Here is a 25,307-nt window from a genome sequence, read left to right as displayed (position 1 = left end):
GCAATGTCCCTGTAATCCTGTGCCTGTGCAGTGGATGCTGCACAGGCAGTGAAAAATGCTGCTCCTGGTCTTGCCCCTCACCTGACACTCAGCCTTTGGAGTAAAAAGCTGTTTGGTTGTAGCTGGAGACTCGTCGCTACCAACTATCCTCAACACAAAATTCGTGTCAGTTTGAAACAGAAATCCTCTGAGCACCCTGATGAAACCACAGAGCATACAACGTTAAGTGGTCAGAAGAGGAATTAACTCAGTTCCCTTCAATTTTATTTATATAGCGCCAAATCACAACAAAGTCACCCTAAATGCACTTTATATTGTAATGTGAAGACCCTACAATAATAAAGAGAAAACCAACAATCAAAACGACCCCTATGAGCAGCACTTGGCGGACAGTGGGAAAGGAAAAAACTCCCTTTAACAGGAAGAAACCTCCAGCAGAACCAGGCTCAGGGAGGGAAGAAATCTGCCTCGACCGGTTGGACTGAGGGAGAGAGAGAGAGGGGAGAAGACTAAAAATAGAAGCCAAGTTTAAATCAAGTTAGGTTTTTTTTATTTTTATTTGTTAAGGAGCCTTAGGGCAGGTGCTGTAAAATTGGGGCTATATAAATATTGAATTGAATTTGAAAATCATAATACATTTTGTTACTCTTAAATCGTGGCTGTCAGATTTTGAGACAGCTCTGTTGATGAACACAACTCAGAGGCAGATGAGCCTGTTTTTGTGGTAAAAGTGGGAGGACCAGTACATCAAAGTATAAAACATATTTTCCAGTTCCCACTAGGGTGGCACTCTAATGATTCCAACTAGTGGCTATGAACGTGTTCAGGGTGGGACTCTTATCAAACCACTGAGGTTTGGTGCAAATTGGACAATGTGGCTTTTATTTACATCAATTTTTAATGCTTCATGGTGATATATCGAAATTCACCACGCTGCCACGATCACGCCCTTCAACAAAAACTCACCCATTTCACAATTTAGGTTCACCCAGGCCTGCAGTTTACACCGAATAATATGAGGGTGATCCCATGAAATCCCTAGGACTTGTTTCAAAAAGTATAAAGGGCTTGTGGAAATAGCAAAAATTGCCCTAATTAATTAAAAATGGCAGACTTTCTGTTGGGTGCAAGGCATCGCTCCATGAGGATTTTTTTTGGTCCAAACTTCATACATTTTGGAAGGGTTATGTATGCCACTATCAAAATACATATGTACAACCAGACTTGATCCATGCAAAATTTGAGTTTCTGAGCATGTTACAACACAACAGAACCCCTCCAAAGGCCAAAGAAATGCAAGTTTCTTAAACACCTAATGCGTTTTGTGAGGCAACGCGCAGGAAGTGGAGCATCAAAAACTATCCAGCTATATTAATTGTGGATCAATACCTTCATCAGGAGGCCTTTATCAGGGCTTTCTCATACCAGTAAGGGTTTAACAGCTGCTTTTTTGCTGGAAAGAGCAGCAGTGAAGCTCAGCTATGACATCAGCGCTGCCACAGAGCTCTGAAGCTGACAACAGATGAAACAGACTGAGAACATGTCGCTCCATCATCCTGTTTTATTCACAGCAGGTTTGAAGGAAACAAAATCATTTGGACTCATACACACATGCTCATCCAAACCCAAAAAACACACTCGCGCTCTCAAACACACACACACACACACACACACACAGGGATGGTAGGCACGCTGTAGTGGAGAGCTCAGATGTGTCGTCTCTGATAGTCGATCCAAAGTAGGCACTTCTGAAGCCGACAGTGATGATTGTTAATGCTTCCGTTCTCTGGTGAGTCTGACACCGACAGCTGCAGTCACTTCACGTTAATCCAACTGTGCTTGTCACCATTATGTACATCACATATGTCTGTGGGAGTTAAGAATGACTGTGGCTGCACGTGCTAATCATTTCAGGATGACAAATTACTGCATCTCATTGCTTTCATAACAAAGACGATTAGAAACAATTGGAAACAGACAGCTGACAAAGGCTGTCAAAACCAACCAGGAGAGGGAGAGTAGTATTTGGGAGTGAAAAGGTTTGCAACAGCCTGTAGTGTTCTCACATGTTCTTACATGCTTTGCTTTGTGGGGCTGGACCTGAACTTCAGTTAGGAAGAGAAAATCTGGGGAGGGGGCTTCGTGAATATGCAAACCTATAAAGCATCATTCAGAATTCCTTCTTATCCTGTAAAATTATGAGATTTTCGTGTTCCATCCTGTCATTTCAGCCTTAAAGGCTCATGCATGATTAAGAGATAGAAAAAGTTACCCGCGATATTCATGCTTCATATTCTGCAAACTCCTCTGCACAATTTACAACAAACATTTAAGAACCTCATCTGTTGATCATCACAGTGACTGGGATCTGACTCAGTTGAAGAGAAATGCATGACTAAGCTGTTTTAAGGGGGAAGTTCAATCTTTTTACTTTGGAGACAACAGGATGTGAACCTTTTCATTCTGCATTCTGAGGTTGCATCCCTCTCTCCGCTCATGCTCAACTGAAACATTACTATTATTTTTTGGAGTATAAAAATTTAAGTGAATAAAACCCAAGCAGCTGATCACAGAGTTTTGGGAAAGTGTTGACATGGAGCAGGAACCCTGTTTCTTTAGTGCAGAAAGAAGGAAAACGTCTCCCTGACATCTAAATCTTCACCTGTCCAGGTATTCAGGAAGGTGTTTACTGAGCTTTCAGTGATGATAAAAATTCCTTCAGCTTCAACAACTGCTGGAGGACAAAGCCTGACAGCGTACAGAAGTGTTTCAAGGAGAGAGGAAAATAAATTACCCACACATTTCTTCCCCATTAGCCACAGCCTGCTTTCCCACTAAAACAGTAATAATTTACTAGTATTTTCTTTTGAATTGCACACAGTGAGATGAAGTGGTAGCAGTTTTTAACCAGACTCTGTGTGTTTCTTGATAAAGTCTTTGAAGCACTGGTATGCTGCTTTTCTTCTCCCAGTTTTGCATTTTTTGGTCCCTCTGGGCCTCCTCCAGCCTCAGCCGGCCCACCATTGGCCCCGAGGTCGGGCTCCATTAATCACGGGGTAAGGTCAGTTCTGGACATCCAGACTCCGTCCCCCATCACCTCTTCTGCTCCCAGACCTCAGCCATGTTCAGGTCCAGTCTCTCGAGGCTCTTCAGCCCTTGGATGTTCTCCGTGTAGAACGCCACGTCTACCACCACCAGCCTGCAAACAAGAGCCCCAGTTTTAAAAATGCTAAAGACACAAAAGATCAGGAACAGTTTGGACCTGAGAGACGAACACAAAGCACTTTTTAAATAACACAGCAATGAAACAAAAGCTTAAGTATAAGTGCCAGTTAAGGCTGCGTGCAATGTTACACACTCAACAAGAAGCACTCAGGGTGCAAGCCTCCGCCGAAGCTGCTCCCTCTGGGCAGTATTTACTTGTAAGAGAACTGTAATGTACTTTGTGTGTATTAATTTCTTTGTTCTTTTTAAACATACTTTAAGAAGGCTTTCTTATTTGTCCTGTTGAAACTCATGTCATATTTGAAAGTATGCGTGTCTCCACCTGACATTTTCAATAAAATGTGACCAACAGCAGACAGCAGAACGACATGTCCAACTGTGCTTAAAAAGAGGTGAACTAGGAACATATTCTAATTAAGGGTTTGTTTGCGGGGGTGTGCTGTACTCTTACCCATGCTGTGGTCCTCCGTCGTTAATGACCCCAAGTCGAGCCAGCTGCCTCTTTAGGTGCATTTTGAAACTGGCATTGATCCTCAGAAACAACATCTGTGCATGAAAACACATCTCTGAAGCCTCGGATCAACAAACTGTGACAGATAAAAGGTGGACAAATGGAAAGCGAGTCTCACCTGCGTCTGCTCTTCAGGTAAAAGGTCATAAATGGCTTCGTGCATCTTTGCCATCTGCTTACAGATGTTTCTGAAGCAGGTTGAGGGCATCGGCGCCTTCACTTCATACTGAGGACCACAAAAAACCACACAGCTGAGGTCATGTGATTCTGTGCACATTTGAAACACGGATGGATTAAGTGGGAACAATTTAAGATACACAGAGCTGAAACATTTTGAGATGAAGTACAGCAGCAGTAAGTCTGAGTCGCTGCAAAAGCAGCACAGTGTGAGGAAGAACAAACTCTGAACATGTGTTTGGGCACGTGAGGACACCAAAGGCGACCCGGTCTGAGCTGACAGGAAGCTGCTGCAGCACACAGACAGAAGTGACCATGACTCGTCCTGTACACCGTGATGTGGATGTTAGTTTTACATGTGCCATTATGGGCGCCTGCACTGGTCCTCTCTGGGCACTGCATCTTTCTCCTGCTGTCCAAAGATATGCATGTTAGGTCAACCCTTTCATGCATAGTGGTCACTACAGTGGACGGCTGTTCACAGCTGTTCTCTTGTACATGCCTGTGTTTTGTTGTTATAGTAGCGTATCAGTCAACACAGTGGATGCTTGTGATCATCCCATACACTGCTACTGATTGGCCAGTCACGGGGAGTTGCTTTTTAAAATTTTTTATTTGATATTTGAACGTAATTAACAGGATTAGTGAATATTAGCAGTAGTGACAGTCGATCTGAGGATGCAATATCATTTTCTTTTACTGGTGTGTTGAATACACATTTCTCTGGTTGAAAAGTCAAATGCATGGTGTCCAGCTGAGTGGACATATTTGTAACTCCATGAAAAATAGGTTCATAAACAAAATTTTAATTGCTTGTTTTTTCTTGCCTAAAGAGAAATAAAAACATTCAGAAAAAAAAAAAAAAAAATCTTGACTAAGGTTCTCATAATTCATGCATGAAAGAGCTACATGGTCTGTGTGTTTTGACCGAGTGAAAGAAAAGCCCCGTGTCTGGAGCGTACCCCACCTCCCGCCCTGTGACAGCTGGGATAGAATTACCCCGCGACCATGAACCAGACTAGCAGATAAGAGGGTGGATGAATATGTAACATAAATTAATGGAGGTGGGTAGTCCTATATGCTCACTATGCAAGTTGTAAAAGCAAACAGCAGCTTCGAAAAGGCACCAACAGTTGATGGTAAACAGACTGATTCTTCTACAGAGCTTTTCTACTTACACAACATGCCTCATTCACACACATTCAAACAGGCACTTCTTTCAACGGCTGAGTGTTTTCTAACATTCACACACATTTATGCATCAGAGAGCAACTCGGGGTTCAGTATCTTGCCCAAGGACACTTTGGCACATAGACTGGAACAGCCATGGATCGAACCCTGGCTGCTGCAGTCTACCTCTACCTCCAATTGGTAGGTGACCTGCTCTACCTCCTGAGCTACAGCCACAGCATGTATTCAAACGTGCATGTACCAAATGAAACTAGCGCTGGTGATCTATGTGGAGAGGAGACAGTACGTGCAGGATAATATATGATAAGCATACACAACCTTATAAAATTACCACATTATCTAGTCTCCCAGTCAAAGTTTAGTTACTGAAATGCATATTATATATATATATATATATATATATATATATATATATATATATATATATATATATATAAACAAATACTCTTCTAGTTTTATTGAACACTTCAGAGTTAGAATACTGGACTAATGAAACTGACTATGGATTCAATATTGAATTTAAAATGTTGAGTAGGCAGCATTATGGGTAAAATGGATGTATGGCAGTATAATTAGTAGTTGTAAATGTTAATATTTACTTATGATTCTATTAAGACTAGACACATAATAATCTATTATTACATTTAGTATCAGGAAAAAAGGATTAACACAGTGGCTAATGGTTTTCATTTTATTTTAATAACTTTAAATTTGAAGTGCAAATAAAGGTCACTGTGATGAATGCATGAAGTTTAAACCCATTCATGAAATGTTATAAATCTCTGTGCTGATCTTACCTTTGACAGAACCTTCTCAAACAGACTGTCCATGATAGCCACCAGCTTAGCAGAGATCTCTGCTATGTGATCATTGTAGTCCTGCAGCACAACAAGCAGCCACAGCAACACAATTTACACAAGCTGGGAATCTTTGGATATTTAAGTTTTCCAAAAAAAAAAAAGAAAAAAAAAAGTGTGTTTGTAAATTTCTTGATTTTGAAGCATCGGAGGAACACAGATCTAACAGATATTCCCACAGCACACCAATGAAACAGTTTCTTTAACCTTTGTTAAACCATAAGCCCACTGAAATTAAAATCTCGTTTTCAAGACACGGCCGAGGGGGTGCATTTAAAGCCCCCCCCGTATGTAGAGTCTGACTTGAAGACGTGCTGTGTGTTACCTTGGTGATGTGGTCAAAGTGTCTGAGGACGCTGAACTGTTTGGGCTGTAGTTTGGTCTCGAAATGAGCTCTGATGATGGGAATGTAGTGAACCACCAGCTGCAGACAGCGTGAAGCTAATGCTACAAAACACACAGTCAACAGGAAAATCAGCATTTTTCTCTTCACAGGAGCAGAACCACTAAAACTTCCTCCACATACTGAAAAAAAAAAAAAAAAACCAGGTCTACTTCTAACTGCTGAGTGCAGCGGCTCTTACATACCGAGGTTTTTGGTGGTGATGGTCTTGAGGCCAACGACCTGCAGAGCTCCGGCTCCCAGAACCAGCTGGCAGCTCCGAGAGTTGAAGTGCTGCAAAAAGACAAAGCGAGAAAATTCCCTTAACCGCACCACTGCAAACCTACGGCTAGCAGGCTGACTCGTGTGATGTGAGTGCTGTTGGGGTTTCTGACCTTGAAGAGGTCTGACAGACGTGTCAGCATGTCAGTGGCAATGGATGGGATGTCGTTGACACACTGACAGTATTCCAGAAAGATCCGGATGAGCAGCAGAACCGTCCTGAAGAAACACAAAGGCAACTTTGAAAATCCTTTACAAGCAAATGTTCACTGCTCACTGTTAACGTTTTCTAACTAGTCTAACTTTAATGACAGCTGCTGTCATTAAAGACATCAGAATAATGTTTAAAATGATTAAATGTGTGATCTGTGTACCTGTCACTTCACCAGTGTTTACACCTACCCAACAACTGCGTATTTCTGCCCATTGATGAGCAGAAACTCTGTGGGTTTCCTGTCATCTGGACCTGCAGCGAGAAGCTAAATGTTACAGCTGAACTCTTCTCATTAACAAAGAACAAAGCTGTTTGTTGTCCACTTGTTGTGGATCAGGTGACCCTGAACCACCCTTTAGTCCATCACTGGAAATCCCCAAGTAGTCTGAGCCAATAACAGCACAACTGAGCATTTCTCCCATACTCCCTCTTTGCATGCTGAGCTCAGTTCTGCTCAATATTAATAGGATCTCTTTATAGCCCTTCACAACAGTCCCAGTTTCTTATGTGGCCTCTTGGGAAAATCAAGTGCCCCCCCACCCCCACCTGGTCGTAGCAGATGGTTGCCAGCCTGGTTCTGCCAGAGGGAGTTCTTCCATGCCACTGTTGCCAAGTGCTGCTCATAGGAGACTGTCTGAATGTTGGGGTTTTCTCTCTAATGTTCTCTAATAAAAAGGGTCTGTATGCTAAAATATAAAGTGCCTAATAAATCAAGCTTTACTCTCTGAAACTGAGATGCCCATTTTGTTATTTTGAGTTTGGTGGGATAGGAAAGTGGTGTAGGATACAGTTTCAGGCAGAGTCACACTATGTAAGGCGTGTGTCGATAACTTGACTCTGTAAGTATGTAACATACATATTTCAATTATACAAGAGCCATGCTAACAAATAAATGGAGCAGAGGGTTTGGGGAAGGTGGAGTCTGGTACCTGGGGTTTTGCGCTCTGGTAGGGATATTCTTCCATCAGCAATGGAGTTCACCAGATTCTGGAATTCAGCAGGAACCTCTGCCTGCTTCCAGCGTTCATTATCCAGCAGCAGGCTGCAGGTGCACAAATCAACAACAAACGTCAGCATGAGGACACAAGAACCCACCTACACCACTGTATTACAGAAGTAACGCAATTTGGCTTTTGGGAAGAATATGGTCCAATTACACTCAAATACAACCAAGAAATGAAACACGCATATGAAATTTGTTATCATATTCAAATATTATCATATTCATCATTTTCAAAGGCAAACCTGAAAACACCGGTGCACATACATAAACTGCAGGTTACCTGAGTTTGGTCTTGCGTTCCTCATGGAAGCGGTGGACAAAGCGGTTGGCCTGGCTCTGCAGCGCCCCCCTCAGGGAAACACTTCGCCTGCCGCACAGCTCCTCTGTGTCCCTGGCGAATCCCTCCACCGCCTGTGACAGACAAACAAACTCCGCAGAGCTCAGACGCTCCAGAGATCCGTCCTGTTAATAGTGAACACAAGCAGACACTTTGACTACATTTTGAGGTTTATCTTTTTACACTGAAAAGATGAAAGAAAGACTCCCGTACGTGATACCTTGGCTCTGGCTGTCAGGACTTTCACACAGCGGTCATGGCTGATGTCTGAAGCAGTGTACATCAGCTCCTGGATGCTACTTATCACAAGGTTCAGCTCAAAGTCAGCAGGCATCATGTTCTCACTGGGCCTGAACACAAACACACTCGCTGTTAACAGGAAGGAGAACAGCTTCATCTTCACCACAGTATTCTAAAAAATAGAAGTTTCATAGCTATAATCCCTCTCAGTCACTCACTTATGCATAAGTCATTTTGGTACTTTATCTTGTGCTACTCATTTCTCAACTAGGATGTTCAAATTCACACCACAGGTGGATCCTGTTCAGCAGTACAAGAGTCCACAGTTCAGTGAATTTCAGTTCAGTTCATTTGCATATATGAAACAGTTATTTCTGGATCAAAACTAAACTCACTTTTTTTTTATTCCTTGTGAACAATAACAAAAAAAAAAAAAAAAAACTTTCAATGAACATAAGAGCCACATTTGACTAGAAAACAAATGAAAATTGAGTAAAAACTTTGGATTAATTGATCAGTGTCTACTCTACACGTCACCTGAGAGGTCCGTTATTGTTTCACTACAAAACCTCAATCCTCAGAAAAACAGCTGACAAAATAATCCTCTTCAAATGAGACTCATTAATTTTGTTCTCATGATTATCTACAGACCATCTTATTATGACCTCATGCTCATTTACTCCCAGTATTGTCGCAGTAACTGATTTTCTGCAGATCAGACCTGAGACCCTGCCGTCTACGGACAGCTGACAGGAGCTGGCTAATCAACAACAGCAGTTATGCTTCTTGTTGTTAGGCTCAAATGTCCTTAAAAAAAAAAAAAAACCTGTCGACCTGTACAGGTGTACCCTGCCTCTTGCCCTATGACAGGCTCCAGATCCCCCCACAACCCTGAAAAGGATGAGTGTAAAATATGGATGGAAGGATGAAAGAAAAAAAAAATGAATCACACTTTCTTCTGATAAAACAGTTTGATTACATTCTCACATCATTTGAGAGTTTATCTGCCAAGTCCACCTCGAAGAAAGCGTCAGCAGCCGGGCTAACAGCGGCTAACAGCAGCGTTACCGACAGAAGTCCTCAACAGCTCACCTCAGTATCACCTCAGTAACGCTGTCAGACAGAAGTGAGCTTTCTCTGACTCATCCACTTGTTTCGAACTCTTTTAATAAAGTTTTACAGCCTGCTCCAGAGCAAACAGACGTGGACACTTCATGAGGTAAACTGTGATCTGAGTCTGCACTCACTGGATAAACACTGGCCAGAGCGTTTGAGGGGACTTGGGAGTAAAAACATAAAATATTTAATTAATACATATCCAGTTTTTTTTTTTTTTTAAATTCCAGATTGATTGCTAAGTGTTTACTATTAAAATATGTCAAAATACAGTATGTACAAAAAAGTTTTTATTCACAAACAGCAGTAGCAGTGGCCGTTATGGGGGCACAGAGAGAACTCAGATTAATTTAGATCTATTTTTTACATTTTTGGTGCAATAACCGTGTGATTTGTTCACAGTTCAGTGAACCAAACCATGGCTTCGATACCACAGTTGCCAGTTAATCGTTACACCTCCACTGTACAAACTAGGCCCATCAAACACTGTTCACTTGTTCACCGACTTTACTATAACAGCACTTTGACCTGTTGCCAGTGATTTTCAGGCCAGTATAATTTGGCATACCTCCTCCTTTTATCCCTATTTTATCCCAGCCACTATTACACCAAGACCATTTCTGATGAGACTAACAACAGATGCATCAACTGAAGAGCCAGATGATATCTCAGCTCCTTCTGTCAGGATTTGCTGTCTTCTTTTCCTGTTTCTGACGGACGTGACTTTCAAACACTGGCCATCTACTGCTGATACATTTTAGGCCTGTCACTACTTCTTTTGTCCTTCACTTCTCTAGTTTCCCTCACACACTGCACACCATGCTTCATGTTTTTGGCTAATAGCTCTTTGGGAATCAGCTTACTGATGCAAAAATAACATTTTATGCTCATCAAACTGTGTTTGGCATTTTTTGTAGATTCAACAAGAGCAAATTATGTGTTTTTATGACAGGCTCCTAGTAACAAAGTGCCTAAAGATCCAATTTAAAACTGGATCCTTGCTAAGCTGTCTGTTATGCATAGCCACAACACTGGTTCATCCCTTAAGTTAGGTCCCTTTTTATGCTTGAACAGTTCATAGGTCAGTGTTATATAGCTTAACAAACAATAACCCTTTCTCTGTTAAGGTGCAAGGGCTGGATGAAATGAGTAAAAAAGCAGCCAGTGACTAAAGAAAAAGACCTTCTAAAAGCCTGAAGAACTACTGCTCAAGACCACTTTAAAAGTATTACATGAAAGTCTGGCTCCGTGGACGCAAAATAGAAATGAGGGGTGGCTCAAGACTTTTGCATAATACTGTAAGATTGCAGTTACTGCAGTTTTTAATAAAAAGATCAGTTGAATCACAAAAAAGGAAAATGCAACAGCAACTGGTGTCATCGAAACAGATGTTAACTACCCAGTATGCCAAAAGCATCCATCAGTGTCTATGGTGGAATGAGACTGCAATAAGAAGAGGAGGAACATTAAGAAAAAGGAAAAAAGCTTCAGTGACATACATGAAGCTCTGCTCTCTGCTGGCAGACATTTCTGTGTTCCCAGGGTCACTACTTGCAGTCTCCACCTGGCCCTGCTGGCTCCTGAAGCCTGCTGCAGAGCTCTGGTCCTGGGCTGCCAGCGCTGCCTGCTGCTGGGCCTCGTTCAAAGCATCAGTGATGAACAGACCTTCATGGGTGAGGTAGGCCAGCTCAGCCTCCCCCTGCAGGAGCGATGGGACCTGAGAAGCCTCTGGGCCAGATCGCTCTGAACACGAGTCATTCAGGAGTTGGTTCTTCTGGTTTGAGTCAAGAACCTCCAGAACCACATTTCTGATCACATTCATGGTGGCCTGGCAGGAGGGGAATAACAGGCGCAGTTAAATTCAGTTTGTTGAATTTACACAGGAAGAATATTTGAATGTGTAAATTCAGTTTGTTGAATTTACACAGGAAGAATATTTGAATGTCTGTGATATGTGAAGTCTAACAGACTAAAAATAGGAGCTCTGATCCAGAAACAGAGTTTTGACTAACCTTGATTCTTTGCAGAAAGAAAAGGAAGTTCTCAAAGACATTTTTCAGCAGCTCAAACCACTGAGGGAACGTCATCAGACGCATCTGATCAGCTAGCCTTCAGAAACACAAATACACACAGATACAGCCAGTTTGCATACGGTTAAACTTGGACTATGTATGCCTTCCTTTTATAATATTTCTGCCTTGTTTAATAGTCAATGTGCTTATTAAACAAGATGACCTAACAGAGCCAAAGGTATTAATTGCAACTTACTTAACGATGACTTCGGTATCAATTTCTTCAATCTGCACAACACTATCTGCCACACACTGCAAACACAAACAGGTTTCCATTACATAACAACTCACTGTTGGATCACTGATACTTACTGCAGTCCTCTGAAACAAACAAAGACTGGACTTGTTTTAGACTGTGCTGAAGCAGAGTCAGGAGCCATACCTGAGAGACGATTGCTTTGGCGGCTATGATCATCTCATCGCTGTAAATGTCCAGAAAGTCCAGCTTCCGCTGCCGCAGCAGACCGAACACCAGCGACTCCAGACGCTCCTAAAATGCAAACAAAGAAAATACTGAGCTCTGAAACACGGAGCTAACATTACATGTGTGAAAGTTAATCTTCCAGGCAGCAGGTTTTTAGATAAAAGGGATTCAGTCGTGCACAAAACAGATTCATTAAATATGAGTCTAAAGAATATGAGTGAGGGGAGAGCTGCACAGCTGCAGCTACAGCATAAATAACAGTTTTTATCAGGCTATAATATTGACTTGCCACCACCATTTTCATTACTTTAAATCAGATTCTACAGTTTGTTTGATGCAACAGAAACTAAAAGCAAAAGCAGATTTAAAATGATGAAGAAATCATCAATAATAAGCATCACGTCTCTTCATCTGAGACATGTTTACAGGATGCAAACCCACTGAACGGTTACAGGAACATTTCAAAGTTGCAGTTTTTTTGTGTGTAGATATAGTATACATATATATTTATCATGTAAACAGATAAGCGATTTCATCACATATTCCAAATAACACGACTCATGTTAGTGTTCACGTAAACATGGACATTTTGAAACCATTACACCCTTCGCGTTCAAGGTGATTGTTCAGACCTTCTCCAGGACCTGTGGCTCATCTCTCAGGCTTCGGTTCAGGTCACTGCGGGTGTACATGCTGAAATCCTCCACCATCATCTTATCGATCAGCTTCTCTAGCTCGCACAGCTGGGAGCCCAGATGTCTGAGAGACACACAGACACAGGCAGATGGTCACTTTGTGGTGCTTCACCTGTCATGTGTTTCACTGAGCTTTAAAGGGTTTTAACATCTTTGTGGATCTGTATAATAGGATACAGCTGCTCTATTGGCTGCTTGTGGGGCATAAATTTCAGACATCATAAATAAACACGCTCTCACCTGAAGCTATGTATTCCCTGCAGCTCTTGCTGGAGTACCTCCTTGGTGGTGGCGATGAGTTCCAGCGCTCCAACAAACTCAGAGGTGGAGAGCAGCAGCTGCACAGTGGGCTGCGTCTGATGCACCGCAGCCATCAGCTTGAGCTTGTTGTGCAGCTTCACGCAGTTGTTGCGAGTCAGAGCGGTGCGGAGAGCCTGGAGAGGCCCCTGGCACATGACCCGGTCCATGGCGACCGTGCGGCCCCGCAGGACAGCCACGGCCTGCTGCGTCTCCTGCAGCTGGTCCTGCAGCTCATGCTGCGAGGACATGGCGTGGAAAAAAGCTTCGGAACGCAGCGAGATCTGTCGAGCAATGCTCACCTCCACCACATCCAGGTAGTGACTGAGCTGGAGGAAAAGGAGCTTATGTGAGTAATTCCTGCACACAAAGATCGTTGGTTTAACTGCTCTACACAAATGACTTACAAGTACAACAGCGCAAATTAACACAAATTAATTTACTTGGTTTTTTTCCAAGTTAAAAAAAAACAACTGTTTGATTAGAATCACATTAAAGACAGCGGCAAAATGATTGGCTGTAAGCAGTTAATTAAATAATCAGCAGCTACGATAACTGGCCACTGTTTTGGAATAATCACTGAAGAAATACCAAACATTTCCTTATGGCAAGTTCTGTGTTTAAATCAAATAACAGTCCAAAAATCCAACAAATATCCTAATTATCGAGCCATCCATTTTCTTAAATGGTAAAAAGACTGCTTTTTATTTAACCTCCTGAGACCCTGCATCCACATATGGGGACATTACATTTTGGCTTTGCTGCAACTTATACTTCATTGTGCTCAATAGTGTTTTATACTAGTCATGTTGTTTTTGTTGTGTTATGCTATAAAATAATCCCAGTGTCCACATCTGAGGACATTTTTTTTTTTTCCATAAAAGTATGTAACAACCATGTAACAAAATACAACTTCCTGTTCAAAGAGGCAGCTTAGTTTATATAAATAGACCCTTTTACTGTTTGTAAACAATGATGACGTAGGTAGCCATGCGCATGCATATTGGAAACAGAAGTACGGCGGAGTTCAATAGCATTTCAATCTACGAGAACGAAAGATCGTGAAAACTACCTGCAAAAATTAATTTTGACCACCAGCAACCGACTCCGATCCCTGTGGTACGTTAGCAAGTGGCCCAGTATCCGTGGGCAGATATATACATATATTTAGTGGAGAAACCCAGCGTATACACTGGAGAGAAGTTGCAGCACATATAAGTCACTGGATGGTTACAATTATGTTTGCAGCCGTGTACCGAACATCAAATATCATGACACAGACTCTGAGTTTTGTGTCTTGAAGGCAGAAGTTCTTCCAAGTCAAAGAAAAGGAAACAGGAGCGTTGTGTATGAGGCTCGGGCCACTGTAAACAAGTCAGAGAACTACGTCCTCACAGCAAACTGTACCTGCATGGCAGCGTGAGTACTTCGTAAAATTGCTTTTCTAGCTTGTTAAGAGTTTTCCGGCTGCAGATATTGATTTACAATGAAAACATATATATAATATATAATATATATATTATATATATATAAATATAATATAATATATATATATATAATATATATATATAATATATCTATATAAATCTATATATATATATCATCATATATCTATCTCTCTCTCTACTCCTATCTTCATATAACTATCTCTATACTCTCTACTCTCTTCTCATATCTCTCCTCTCTCTCTCTTCTCTCTCTCTCTCTCCTCTCTCTCTCCTCCTCTATCTCTCTCTCTCTCTCTATCTCTCTCTCCTTCTCTCTCTCTCTCTCTTTCCTCTCTCCTCTCTCTCTCCTCTCTCTCTATCTCTCTCTCTCTCTCTCTCTCTCTCTCTCTCTCGTCTCTCTCTCTCTCACTCTCTTCGCTCTCTCTCTCTATCTCTCTCTCTCTCTCTCTCTCTCTCTCTCTCTCCTCTCTCTCTCTATCTCCTCTCTCCTCTCTCTCTCTCTCTCTCTCTTCTGCCTCTCGCTCTCTATCTCTCCTCTACTCTCTCTCTCTCTCTCTCTCTCTCTCTCTCTCTCTCTCTTCTCTCTCTCTCTCTATCTCTATCCTCTCTCTATCTCTCTCTCTCTCATCTCTCATCTCTCGCTCTCTCTCTCTCATCCTCTCTCTCATCCTCTCTCTCTCTCATTCTCTCTCTCTCTCTCTCTCTCTCTCTCTCTCTCTCTCTCTCTCTCTCTCTCCTCGCTCTCTCTCTCTCTCTCTCTCTCTCCTCCTCTCTCTCTCTCTCTCTCTCTACTCTCTCTCATCTCCTCTCTCTCTCTATCCTCTCTCTCTCTATCTCTCTTCCCCCTGTTCCGTCCCACTGTGCGACTCGCTCACCATTCATATGGAGTCTGCTCAGACTTTTGACTGGCACTGCATTTTGTAATCTATAGTGTGATTAAATGATTAATTTAAAAATCAGGACTCTGAGTCCAGCGATGCCTCACCTGTAAATAGCCACACTACATTTAAAAGCCAAACAGCCTGCCAGCTGATACTGTTTACGTTAGATACCTGACATCCCGGTATAAACAACGGCTTGATCAAAGCACAGAGAGAGCTAGAGAAGGATTTCATTTCCTCACTGGGCCTCTACGTACTGTACGTGTTTCACTTTCACCTACATGCCCTCTCTGGGTGAGCTGCATGTGTTGATGAAAATTTACCTTTTCCTGGAGCAGTTTGGAGGAAGCTACATCTCTGCTGCTCTTCCCGCCGGCGCTGTTAAAGTGTGACCAGGGAAGAACCATGTTGAAGGTAGCTGGGTCCTCAAGAGCAAAGTCAGGCTTCATGAAAATCTGCAAATATAAAACAGTGAGACACCAGAACAGCGAGGTCACTGTGGAGACATCCTGTTGCAGCAGCAGTTTCACTGACACGTCTAAGCTAGTAAATTAGACACTAGGTTACAGTTAACCTGTATTAGGACAAAGACGCTGGAAAATAATGGCCGAGTTTTCACTTGAAGCTAAAACTGAAAAGGTCAAATCAATTCTACGGATCATGTTCAAACTGCAGCTCATTGTTTTATAACAACTTGCACACTTTTAAAATTAACTTGTCAGTGTTCTGTTAACCACAAAACCCTCACTTCAAGTCACTGTAACAAGCTTCTGAAGTAGGTTTGGGTTGCAGTCATGTTCTTTTTTCCCTCCAGTCTTTTTTTTGTCATGTAAAGTACAACAGCCTCCCACCCACTGCAGCTGGGCTGATAGCTTATCACCTGATTGCAGCTAGATGCAGAGGTGCCACAATGAAAAGGGCCCTTTCTGCCTCAACAGTCATAACACACTAATACATTCAATCCATCCTAAACCAGCTGTGCTGCTAACATGTTATATTTATTTTTATTGCATGCTTAATTTGATCTATTTTTGGTATTTTGACATCCAATGTGAGCAGCAAAGTAAAAATTTCATTGTACAGAGAAACAATGTTTCTTCACTGTGCATATGACAATAAAGCTTTGAAACTTGAAATGTTTAGGGTGTTTTTTAATGATTATCAAGTTATCTTTACTACGTGCATTTTTATTGGATTGACTGATCCCATGTTAAAAACAACCTGAACTGCAGGGCAGCCCTACTAAACTATTGCACCTGACTTTTACTACTGCGTGTGAGAGCACTGATGAAGTTAAAGGAAACTTAAAAGGTGAATCAAAAAGAACAAAATTTAATTTATACTCCATGTTCACACAGTTACCTTTGGGACTTGCTCCAGCTCAGCTCTGGATTTATCTGGAATAAGCAACAAAAGCACTAAATCAGTCAACGGTCATTATTCAGGTAGTTGTGTTTGAGTCAGAATATCCTTTTGTACAAACACAGAACAGTGAATTTGCAGCTTCTTGTGTACCAGGGGTTCCTAACAACTGTCAACCATTGTGCATCAGTTTTAAAAATGTGTATTTGTTAGTGGCAACATGGTCAAATGTGGCAGTGTACTGTATACATGTACTGCACCCTCTAAATTTGCATCTCAAGTCAATGCAGGCGAGAAGAGGGAGTCCTGCATCAGCTAGTTAATAATTCATACCGTGGTTGGTGGTGACACTGGACACAGCGTCCACATCGTCTTTGTTAGGACAGATCATCTTGCAGCGTTCATGGATTCGTTCCCTCTAAAACAGAAAATTATAAAATACAAAAAAATAAATAAAAATTTTGTTTGTGTTTTTTTCTTTTTTTTTCTCTTTTCTTTTTTTTCCCCTCACTCCTTTTCCTACCCTTTCCTTTCTGCCTGTCAGGCCTGGTGTAAATAAATAAAATAAAATAAAAATACAAACATTAACAAGAGTAGCCTATAGGAAAACTTACAGAGCTATTCTTGGAAAAGCAAATATGTTTGGTACACCAGAGCATTTGGATCATATTCCGATTGCGAAAACTGCCAGACATGACAGGCTTAAAAAAATAAAAATAAAAATAAAAAATAAATAAATAAAAATTTGGTCAAAAAAAAAAAAAAAGTCTCCTGCCCTCTCTCTATGAAGCTGACATGATCACTGTACAGCAGAAAAAAAAATGCTTGAGTGAGTCACAGAAATTAGGTTTAGCCTGATGGTTGCATAAAATAAAAAAGACAAGTTAACAAAGGTCACAGCTGCGGCTCACATGAGAACAATAAAGCTTCATCATCATGAAACCAGAAAGAGGAAATGAAAACAAAGCTACAGTAACATTTCTGAAAACTAGACAAGACTTACAAGAACAGAAACACACCACCTAAACAAAGTCAGAAGAAAATAAAGAGGTTGCACCTCACTCTAACCACACTCCGTGAAGTTCAAGACTTCTATTCACAGCTACTTCAAACTGAAGTAATAAAAACTAAATTAGGAAAAAAAAGCTGCCATAAGAACAAATTTCTGATTAAGCAGCTGTTCATGAACTAACACACTGGTGATACAATTTATAATGATCATAACATGATGCATTGCAAGTGGAGATGCAGCAGAAAGACTGAAGATACACAAATCTTCATGAACATCAACATGAAAAAAAACCCCTGACTGGTTATAACACTGATCATCTCCTTACAAAACCAGTAATTTTATGGGAACCCTTGTGTCCTGACATTAACTGCTTCTACAAAAGTTTAAAAAACTTTCATATACGCTCCCTTCCAAAGCCTCACTCACTGACATCACTAAACTTTTGATTCTTCTTCTGTGGTGCTTTTCCAGGCTTTCACTGCAGCCTCTATCAGTTAATACTTGTTTTGAGGTGTTAACTCTCTTCAATCTTCTCCAGTTTAAGTCTGCAGATTAACTAGGCCAGTCTAAAACCTTCCACTTCCTGCCCCTGATGAACTCCTAGTTTTGGGTCATGATCTTGCTGCATGATGAAGGATCTTCCAATCAGTTTGGTTGCATCTTTCTTTAAACTGACTGCTAAAATATTTCTGTAGACGTCTGAGTTCATCGTACTGCTGCCATCATGGTGACATCATCAATGATTAATGAGCCCGTCCCAGAAGAAGCCATGCAAACCCAAACCATGACATCACCTCCACTGTGTTTCACATATGAGCTCGTATGTTTGGGATCATGAGCAGATCCTTTCTCCAAACTTCAGTCTTTCCATCACCTTGGTAATGATTCATCTTTGTCTCATCAGTCCATAAAACTTTGTCCCAGAATTCCTGAGGCTGCTCTCTGAACTTCTTGGTAAATTCCAGCCTGGCCTTCCTCTTCCTCTTCTTGCTAATTAGTGGTTTGGATCTTCTGGTGAAGCTTCTGTGCTTCAGTCCATGAAGTCTTCTGTGAACAGTAGATTGTGGTCCCTTCACTCCTGCCCTCTGGAGGTTGTTGCTGATGTCACTAACAGCTGTTTTAGGCTCTTTACAGCAGTTACAATGTTTCTGTCATCAGCTGCTGCAGTCTACCTGTTCCACATCTGTTACTCAGAACAGCAGTGACGACTTTCTCCTTCAGGACGTTCCAAACATTTGTACTGGTTATGGCTGATGTTTGTGTAATGGCTCTGATTGATTTTCCATCTTCTGTCAGCTTCACAGCTGCTTGTTTCCACCCACAGACAGCTCTCTGGTTTCATGCTGGTTACTCCTCTAACTATAACTGCAGTCTGCACAGGCAGAACCCAAATCTGAATCTGATCACAGACATTTAGTGCTATTTATTGTTTGAATAATCAATGTAACAGGACACACCTGTCAGCCACATGTAAGAAAAATGGGTAGATTCAGACCAAAGGTCCCATATTCTGACCTGTGTGTCAAATCCAGATTTAAATACCTGGAAATAAAAGCTGAGAAGTTGATCTTTTGTCTCAAATGTTTTCAGTCTACAGCAACAATAAAGGGATCGGCCTCACTATTCCAATACTTTTGGAGGGAAGTGTATAATAAGCTTAGAGCAACATTTATATGATCTTATTTATGCTGATATGAGTGATTCAACATTCCAAGTGATGTTTGGAGTGGATGTTTTGCAAATTTCCCCAATCCAAACTTGCCTATTTGCACTTGCACAGCATTGGTGCTTTGTGGCAGTCAGAATATAAGACATGATACACAAACAGAGCGCAATTTACACTTCCCAGTCATATGTATGTATAAAGGTCTACAAACTTGCAAAAAAACACTCTTGTAAATCCTGAAGTAATCCAGTGGCAGCTCTCGTCACCCACCACAGGTACAGAGTCTCAGATTCAGACAGCTGATTGGTGATAATTTGGGTCTGAACAAAACTGACCCCCTCTGACAAAATCTAAGCAACCTATAACCCTTAAGCAAGCTAAGGGCTGTGCCATATCAGTATAAATTTTTACATGATATAAAAGTGTCATGTCACAATATCACTGCTATAGCAATGCCATGCGTTTACGTTCACTAGTGTGTGAAACATTAAATTATTTTTAGAATATCTGCTGATAGTCCTAAAGCCTCAGCTGCATTTCAAGACACGTCTTCATCTAGAAACATGACAGGAGGGCGTTTACAGCCAGTACAGAAAACTGATACACATCAGTGTGTTTGTACTATATTAGGATTAAAACTAGAACATTTTTAAATGTGAATCTTTTGAGTTGCGAGAGATCTTTGTAAACTCTGTGAATCATTAAGGATGGAACTTTATTTAGTGCCAACGTACAGCTGGTGTCTCAGATACAAACACACATTCCTCACCAGGGCTGGGTCAATAACACACATCGTGACAATCTCAACAAGCCGTTTTTACTCATTTCACTTCCATGATACTTTAACTACAGCTGTCAGCCTACCCACATTTGCCTTGGTTATGAGTTAAGTTCTGCAAATCAAAACCTACTTTACTAGCAAACACAAAATTGCTATCAGTCAGCATGTGTTTACCATCTCTGTTAATGTCCACGTCTATACACAGATGCACTTGTTATAATCCCTCCTAGCTAGAAGCTGTTAGTTTGAACCAATGTAACGTAACTGTGAGGAACAAGAAGGAAAACAAACATCAGCTGAATGCTGGAGTAACACAAGCATTCTGACAAGTAACCATGACAAACAGTGTGTCTGTACAGGAAAAGAAAAGAAAAAAATCAGAAGTGAAAGAATCACATATCTAACCTACAGACTCAGACACAGCTGCCCATCACAACACTTTTGGCACCAATACTTCTGTTGCTATTTAATTTAGCAAAATGCTCTGATAGAAATTGCCTCCAGTATTTAAGCTGTTTGAACAGGAATATCACAGGTTAACTGTAATAAAAGCTATCAGCATAATAATGACTGTGGTGGATAGTCATCTAGCAGCAGAGCCAAAACACACTTCTATTTAACAGCACAGGATTTAAGCTTAAAATCAATTTAACCCCAGAGATGAAGCCATTTGAAGATCTAAACACAGACAGAAATGCCAAAACCTTTCCAATAACCCAAACTTTTTTCAGCTAATTTGGACAAGCTCTTAGCTAGCAGCTGCATTTCAAGACTTCTATTTTACTTGGAAAGAAAGAAAGAAAGAAAGTGTAGGAGGTCAAACTGCCTCAACCAGATTCCTGACACACCCACAACAAGGGAAGTGCAGGAAAAGCTGAGCATAAACAGTTTTCTCAACAGCTAAAATATCCTAAGAGCATCTTTAACACTGCTGCCACTGAGGACTGAGCTACAGTGATACTGGCTTCTCAACCAATCAGAAATCCTCTTAATGTTGTGGCCGGGGTGGATCAGCGGATGAGCGGGCGACCACGTATGCTGTGTGGCAGTGCAGGCAGCCCGGCCAGTGGCCATTTACTGTGTCTTCCCTCATCTCTCCCTACACTGCACAGCACAGAAGAACACCACAAAGAGCAAAAAAATAAATAATGAAATCATCTCAGTATTTCAATGTAGGTGTTACCTGAGCCATTTCCTGCAGGTAGGGCCCAAAGTGCTCCTTTGTGATGTTGGGGAGGCAGAACGAGGGCATTACCTCCGTCTCGGTGAAATCCAGCCCCCATGTTTTAGTGAAAAAGTCAGATTCCCTTTTCGCGAGGCGAGGGTCATTCAGTGCGGCTGGGAGGTTGACCTTTGAGCTGTACACCGTCCACCGGTCATGCTCCGCCACCACAGATGGTCCATTACACAGGCCTCGCCCCTCACCTGCAGGACCACATGGAAAATAAAATCAGTTCTTTCATCTTCAGCTCTGATTTTCCATCAAAGGAACTGAAGAACTCAGAATTTTAAAGTGTGGCCTGACATGGTTTCTTTCTTTTGTTTCCTAAACTTAAATTTCAGCTCTGCTCAGGTGGTCAAGCCAAGTAAGTTACAGGTCTGCTGGGAAATGCAACAAATAGCAGCATCACGAGCACAGCAATTGATGATGCGGGAGATATTTAGATAAAAAATGCAAAATGGTGTAAAATCATATTACATCACTGTTTATATTGTCATCTGAACCACAACTTACAATGATGACCTTAAGGATTTTTACAGGTTCAGCTTTTTCACAACTTATTTGCCTTGAATAGACTAGTTCACTGTCTAACTGTAAAACACGTGTGTGTGTGTGTGTGTGTGTGTGTGTGTGTGTGTGTGTGTGTGTGTGTGTGTGTGTGTGTGTATTGGTTGGTTTCCATGGCTTAAAAATTATGTCTGCACATAATACATTGAAGACAGTCATTCTTCCTAACAGTAGGTTCCTTGGGGCAGACATCAGGCAGGGAGCAGATAGTCCGGCAGCGAGGTGGGGAAAGATCCTGCTCCTTATGATAGACCCCATCTCGGCCTCCACTGCTGGGACGAGGCACTGGGGAGGAGCTGTGGCTGGAGGCCATGGCATTGGGACGTGCCTTCCAGGAGGCTAGCTGGAGATACAGATGCAAAGAGAGCCAGCATTAGATGGGGAAACTGTAAAAATCACTACCAGCTACTGAAGCAGCTATGCATTCATCTCTCTTAATAATGCAACCTTGACCGATTAATGGATTATTAAAATAATTATTAGCTGCAGCCCTAATCAGCGAGACCATGTGTTGTCATTCCTGCAATGTGTTGAAGCACAAAATATATTTAAAAAGGTGAGAAGCATTTCATATCTGATAGTCTGCTGATAGCCTGACACTGGTTCTACCTGTGCTGTCCACCTTTGGTCCACCTTACAGTTGTCATGAAAGGGGAAACTCTCCATAGAGTCAACATTTTGTGTACCAAGCTGTAAAGTGCTTTTTAATGCTGTAGAAACAGACATTTTAACATGACTAATACGACTCTCTGATGGTTACACACCCTTGCTGAGGATGTGAAGCAATGATGTGCTGTTGTGCCGACAGTTATCAATCAGTAATCTGACTGCTCAGACTGTGGAGTTGTAAGACCCTCTGCTGCTAATCCCATCACACAACCGAGAGGATTAGATATAATACCTGCACGCTCCCTATTACTACTAGCACTGTTTTTAGCTCCTTCATATTGCTTTCACATTAAAAATAACTTGTTTTACATGTTTAGCTGCTTCTTGATGCTTTGAAAACGTCAGACTTGTCACAGATTCAAGCTCTCACAACCATTCTGGATCCTTGCCGGCCTATTTTCTACCACCTACTGGGACCTCTATGAGCTAAAAATAGGAACAATTGTCCAATTTATATTTTTGGAGATGTGCTGCTTTGGAGGATTACGTGCCCTAAATAACAGTAAGATGGGGACTGGTAAAGACTAAAATTAGAAATGTTTGAGTTTATTTATGCAAAGTAAGTCGGGTAACAACCCTAACCTATCCAGAGACAGAGAAACAACAACAGTATTCACCTGCCCAGTGCTTCACCACTAACATGCTTTTTGTTTTGTACAGATGCACACATAATACATATCAAACAAAACTGAATCCCAACCTCAAAAAAAAAAAAAAAAAAAGAAAAAAGGAGCTTTTAACACCAAGCATGTCTTCCTCTGTTTTATCTTCATTCCCCACCAGTACAGGTGGCTTACAGAAAACAGGAGCAATGACTGCACAGAGATAATCTAAGATCATGAAACCTCTGTTATAATTCTCTGTAGACATATTGCTGCTGGTCCCTAAAGGTGAGTGAGGTTTACTAAGTTCAAAGAAAAAGGAATTTACTACCAGTTCAAGCTCGATTATTCAGGAATTACTCTGTACCCTCAAGTACGGACAAAATATTAGGAATATTTGTTATGATCTCACTAATGAATCAAAGTGAGTTCAATAAAAGCGAAAGCAGAATACCAAGAGGAGCCGTTGTACTGGACTGGATTCTACTTATAATCTAATCACCCTGAATGACTTTCGTTGGTTTCAGACATCATTTACTGCAAAGATCTTCATCCTTAAAGCTGAAATGAACCCTGTTTGTACTGTAAAATCAGCAGCCTTAATGGTTCTTGATAGTAATACCTCAACTGTCACCATCAATAAATTACACCATAAATGTACTCGCTGAATAAAGTATCACGTGATGAATTTTGCGCTGAGAAAAGCAGCTATCACTTTGGCTTATTTAATGTTTGATATTAAATGTTACTGCTTTCAACTGTCATCACTGATGTACCTCCCCTCAGGACAGGTAGTAGTCAGAGAAGCTAGGCAGCTAGTTTCAGCTTACAGTGCATGCATTGCCTGTTAGCATTACAACCGCCCTGACAGCCAAGTCAACACCTAACGGCAACAAAAAACACACAAAACTACTTGCACTTTTGCTGTCAGGGGCTGGTGTGCCGCTGAATATCCGCGGCCTTTGCTACATGCTAGAGCTAATGCTACAGACAATGTTGTCAGCGGCGGTTACACGTAGACTAGCCAGTGCTAGCAAAGTTAGCCGGACACGGCTACCCAACAGGCGACACAAAAACACGAAACAAAGCAAGGGAGGGCAGGAGACTGAGAGGCTTCAGCCGCTTACCTACCTGTCGTGTAAAACACCGCGGCCGGTGTCTCTCTTCGTCATAATCACAATAACACTAGGGGAACCGGGGAGTAAACAGCAGGACTCACAGCAGCACGTAACACCGGTACACGGACCATCATGCACTGCTAAGAGGAGGAACGTCAGCGTCGGGTTCTTTTTTGCCTTATTGCAAGTTTCAGTCCGGAAAGCTCGCTGCTGCCCCCTGCCAACTACTGCTGAACATACTTGAGGACAGTGGACACTCACCGGCCACGTTCTTAGGTACACCTGTTAAACTACCTGTTGACACGACAACACAATTATCTAATCAGCCAATCATATAAAAGTAACTCGGTGCATTTAGATGAACTGCTGAAATTCAAATTGAACATCAGAATGGGCAAGAAAGGTGATTTAAGTGACTTTGAACGTTATCATAGTTGATGGTGCCAGGCGGGCTGGTCTGGGTATTTCAGAAATTACTGAGATACTGCAGTTTTCCCACACAACAGTAACTCAAATAACTACTGGTTACAAACAAGGTATGCAACGAGCAACATGTCAAACCTTGGAGCTGATGGGCTACAGCAACAGAAGACCACACGGGGTTCCTCTCCTGTCAACTAAGAACAGGAAACTCAGATTACAGTTCATACCAAACCTGGACAACAAAAGACCAGTCTAATGACCCTTGATTTCTACTGCGACATCCAGCTGGTCAGAATTCGGCGTAAATAACGTGAAAGCATGGATCCATCCTGCCTGTATGAACGGTTCAGGGTCTTGGGTGTGGTGTAATGATGTGTGGCTTTTTCTTGGCACACTTTGGGCCCCGTTTACACCCTCAAACACCTCCGTCTCCTTTCTTTGATGTGTTCATGGTGTGAAAATTGTGTTCGCTGTTTCAGCAGCCAGCGCCACAAAAGAGGAGCGAGGGCAAGCTGAGGTGTTCCTGCTCAATA

The 25,307-nt window shown here is 41.7% G+C and overlaps 1 protein-coding gene across 3 annotated transcripts; it reads right to left on the bottom strand.

Annotated features, from left to right (window-relative positions):
- Positions 1 to 1,541: 1,541 nt before the first annotated feature.
- Positions 1,542 to 25,051, bottom strand: vps54 (VPS54 subunit of GARP complex). 3 transcript variants are annotated; one of them, XM_030739386.1, is made up of 23 exons: positions 24,913 to 25,051; positions 22,131 to 22,305; positions 21,357 to 21,598; positions 17,048 to 17,132; positions 16,715 to 16,749; positions 15,676 to 15,807; positions 12,967 to 13,352; positions 12,664 to 12,790; positions 11,990 to 12,097; positions 11,804 to 11,859; positions 11,548 to 11,644; positions 11,035 to 11,363; positions 8,400 to 8,529; positions 8,123 to 8,304; positions 7,769 to 7,881; positions 7,028 to 7,091; positions 6,739 to 6,844; positions 6,550 to 6,637; positions 6,287 to 6,408; positions 5,902 to 5,982; positions 3,855 to 3,962; positions 3,677 to 3,771; positions 1,542 to 3,199 (listed from the first exon to the last, which is right to left on the bottom strand). In XM_030739386.1, exons 2-23 carry the CDS (start codon positions 22,273 to 22,275, stop codon positions 3,094 to 3,096), a joined length of 2,937 nt encoding a protein of 978 aa, XP_030595246.1. In that variant the 5' UTR covers positions 22,276 to 22,305; positions 24,913 to 25,051; the 3' UTR covers positions 1,542 to 3,093. The 3 variants fall into 3 exon arrangements, with proteins under 3 accessions (XP_030595246.1, XP_030595255.1, XP_030595237.1); XM_030739395.1 differs by lacking the exon at positions 24,913 to 25,051 and adding an exon at positions 24,361 to 24,636; XM_030739377.1 differs by lacking the exon at positions 24,913 to 25,051 and adding an exon at positions 24,365 to 24,636.
- Between the last annotated feature and the right edge of the window lie 256 nt (positions 25,052 to 25,307).

This window comes from Archocentrus centrarchus, chromosome 1 (assembly GCF_007364275.1).
Source record: "Archocentrus centrarchus isolate MPI-CPG fArcCen1 chromosome 1, fArcCen1, whole genome shotgun sequence".
Lineage (NCBI taxonomy): Eukaryota > Metazoa > Chordata > Actinopteri > Cichliformes > Cichlidae > Archocentrus > Archocentrus centrarchus.
The sequence above is the reverse complement of the archived record's forward strand: the minus strand, read 5'-3'. Positions and strand labels throughout refer to the sequence as shown.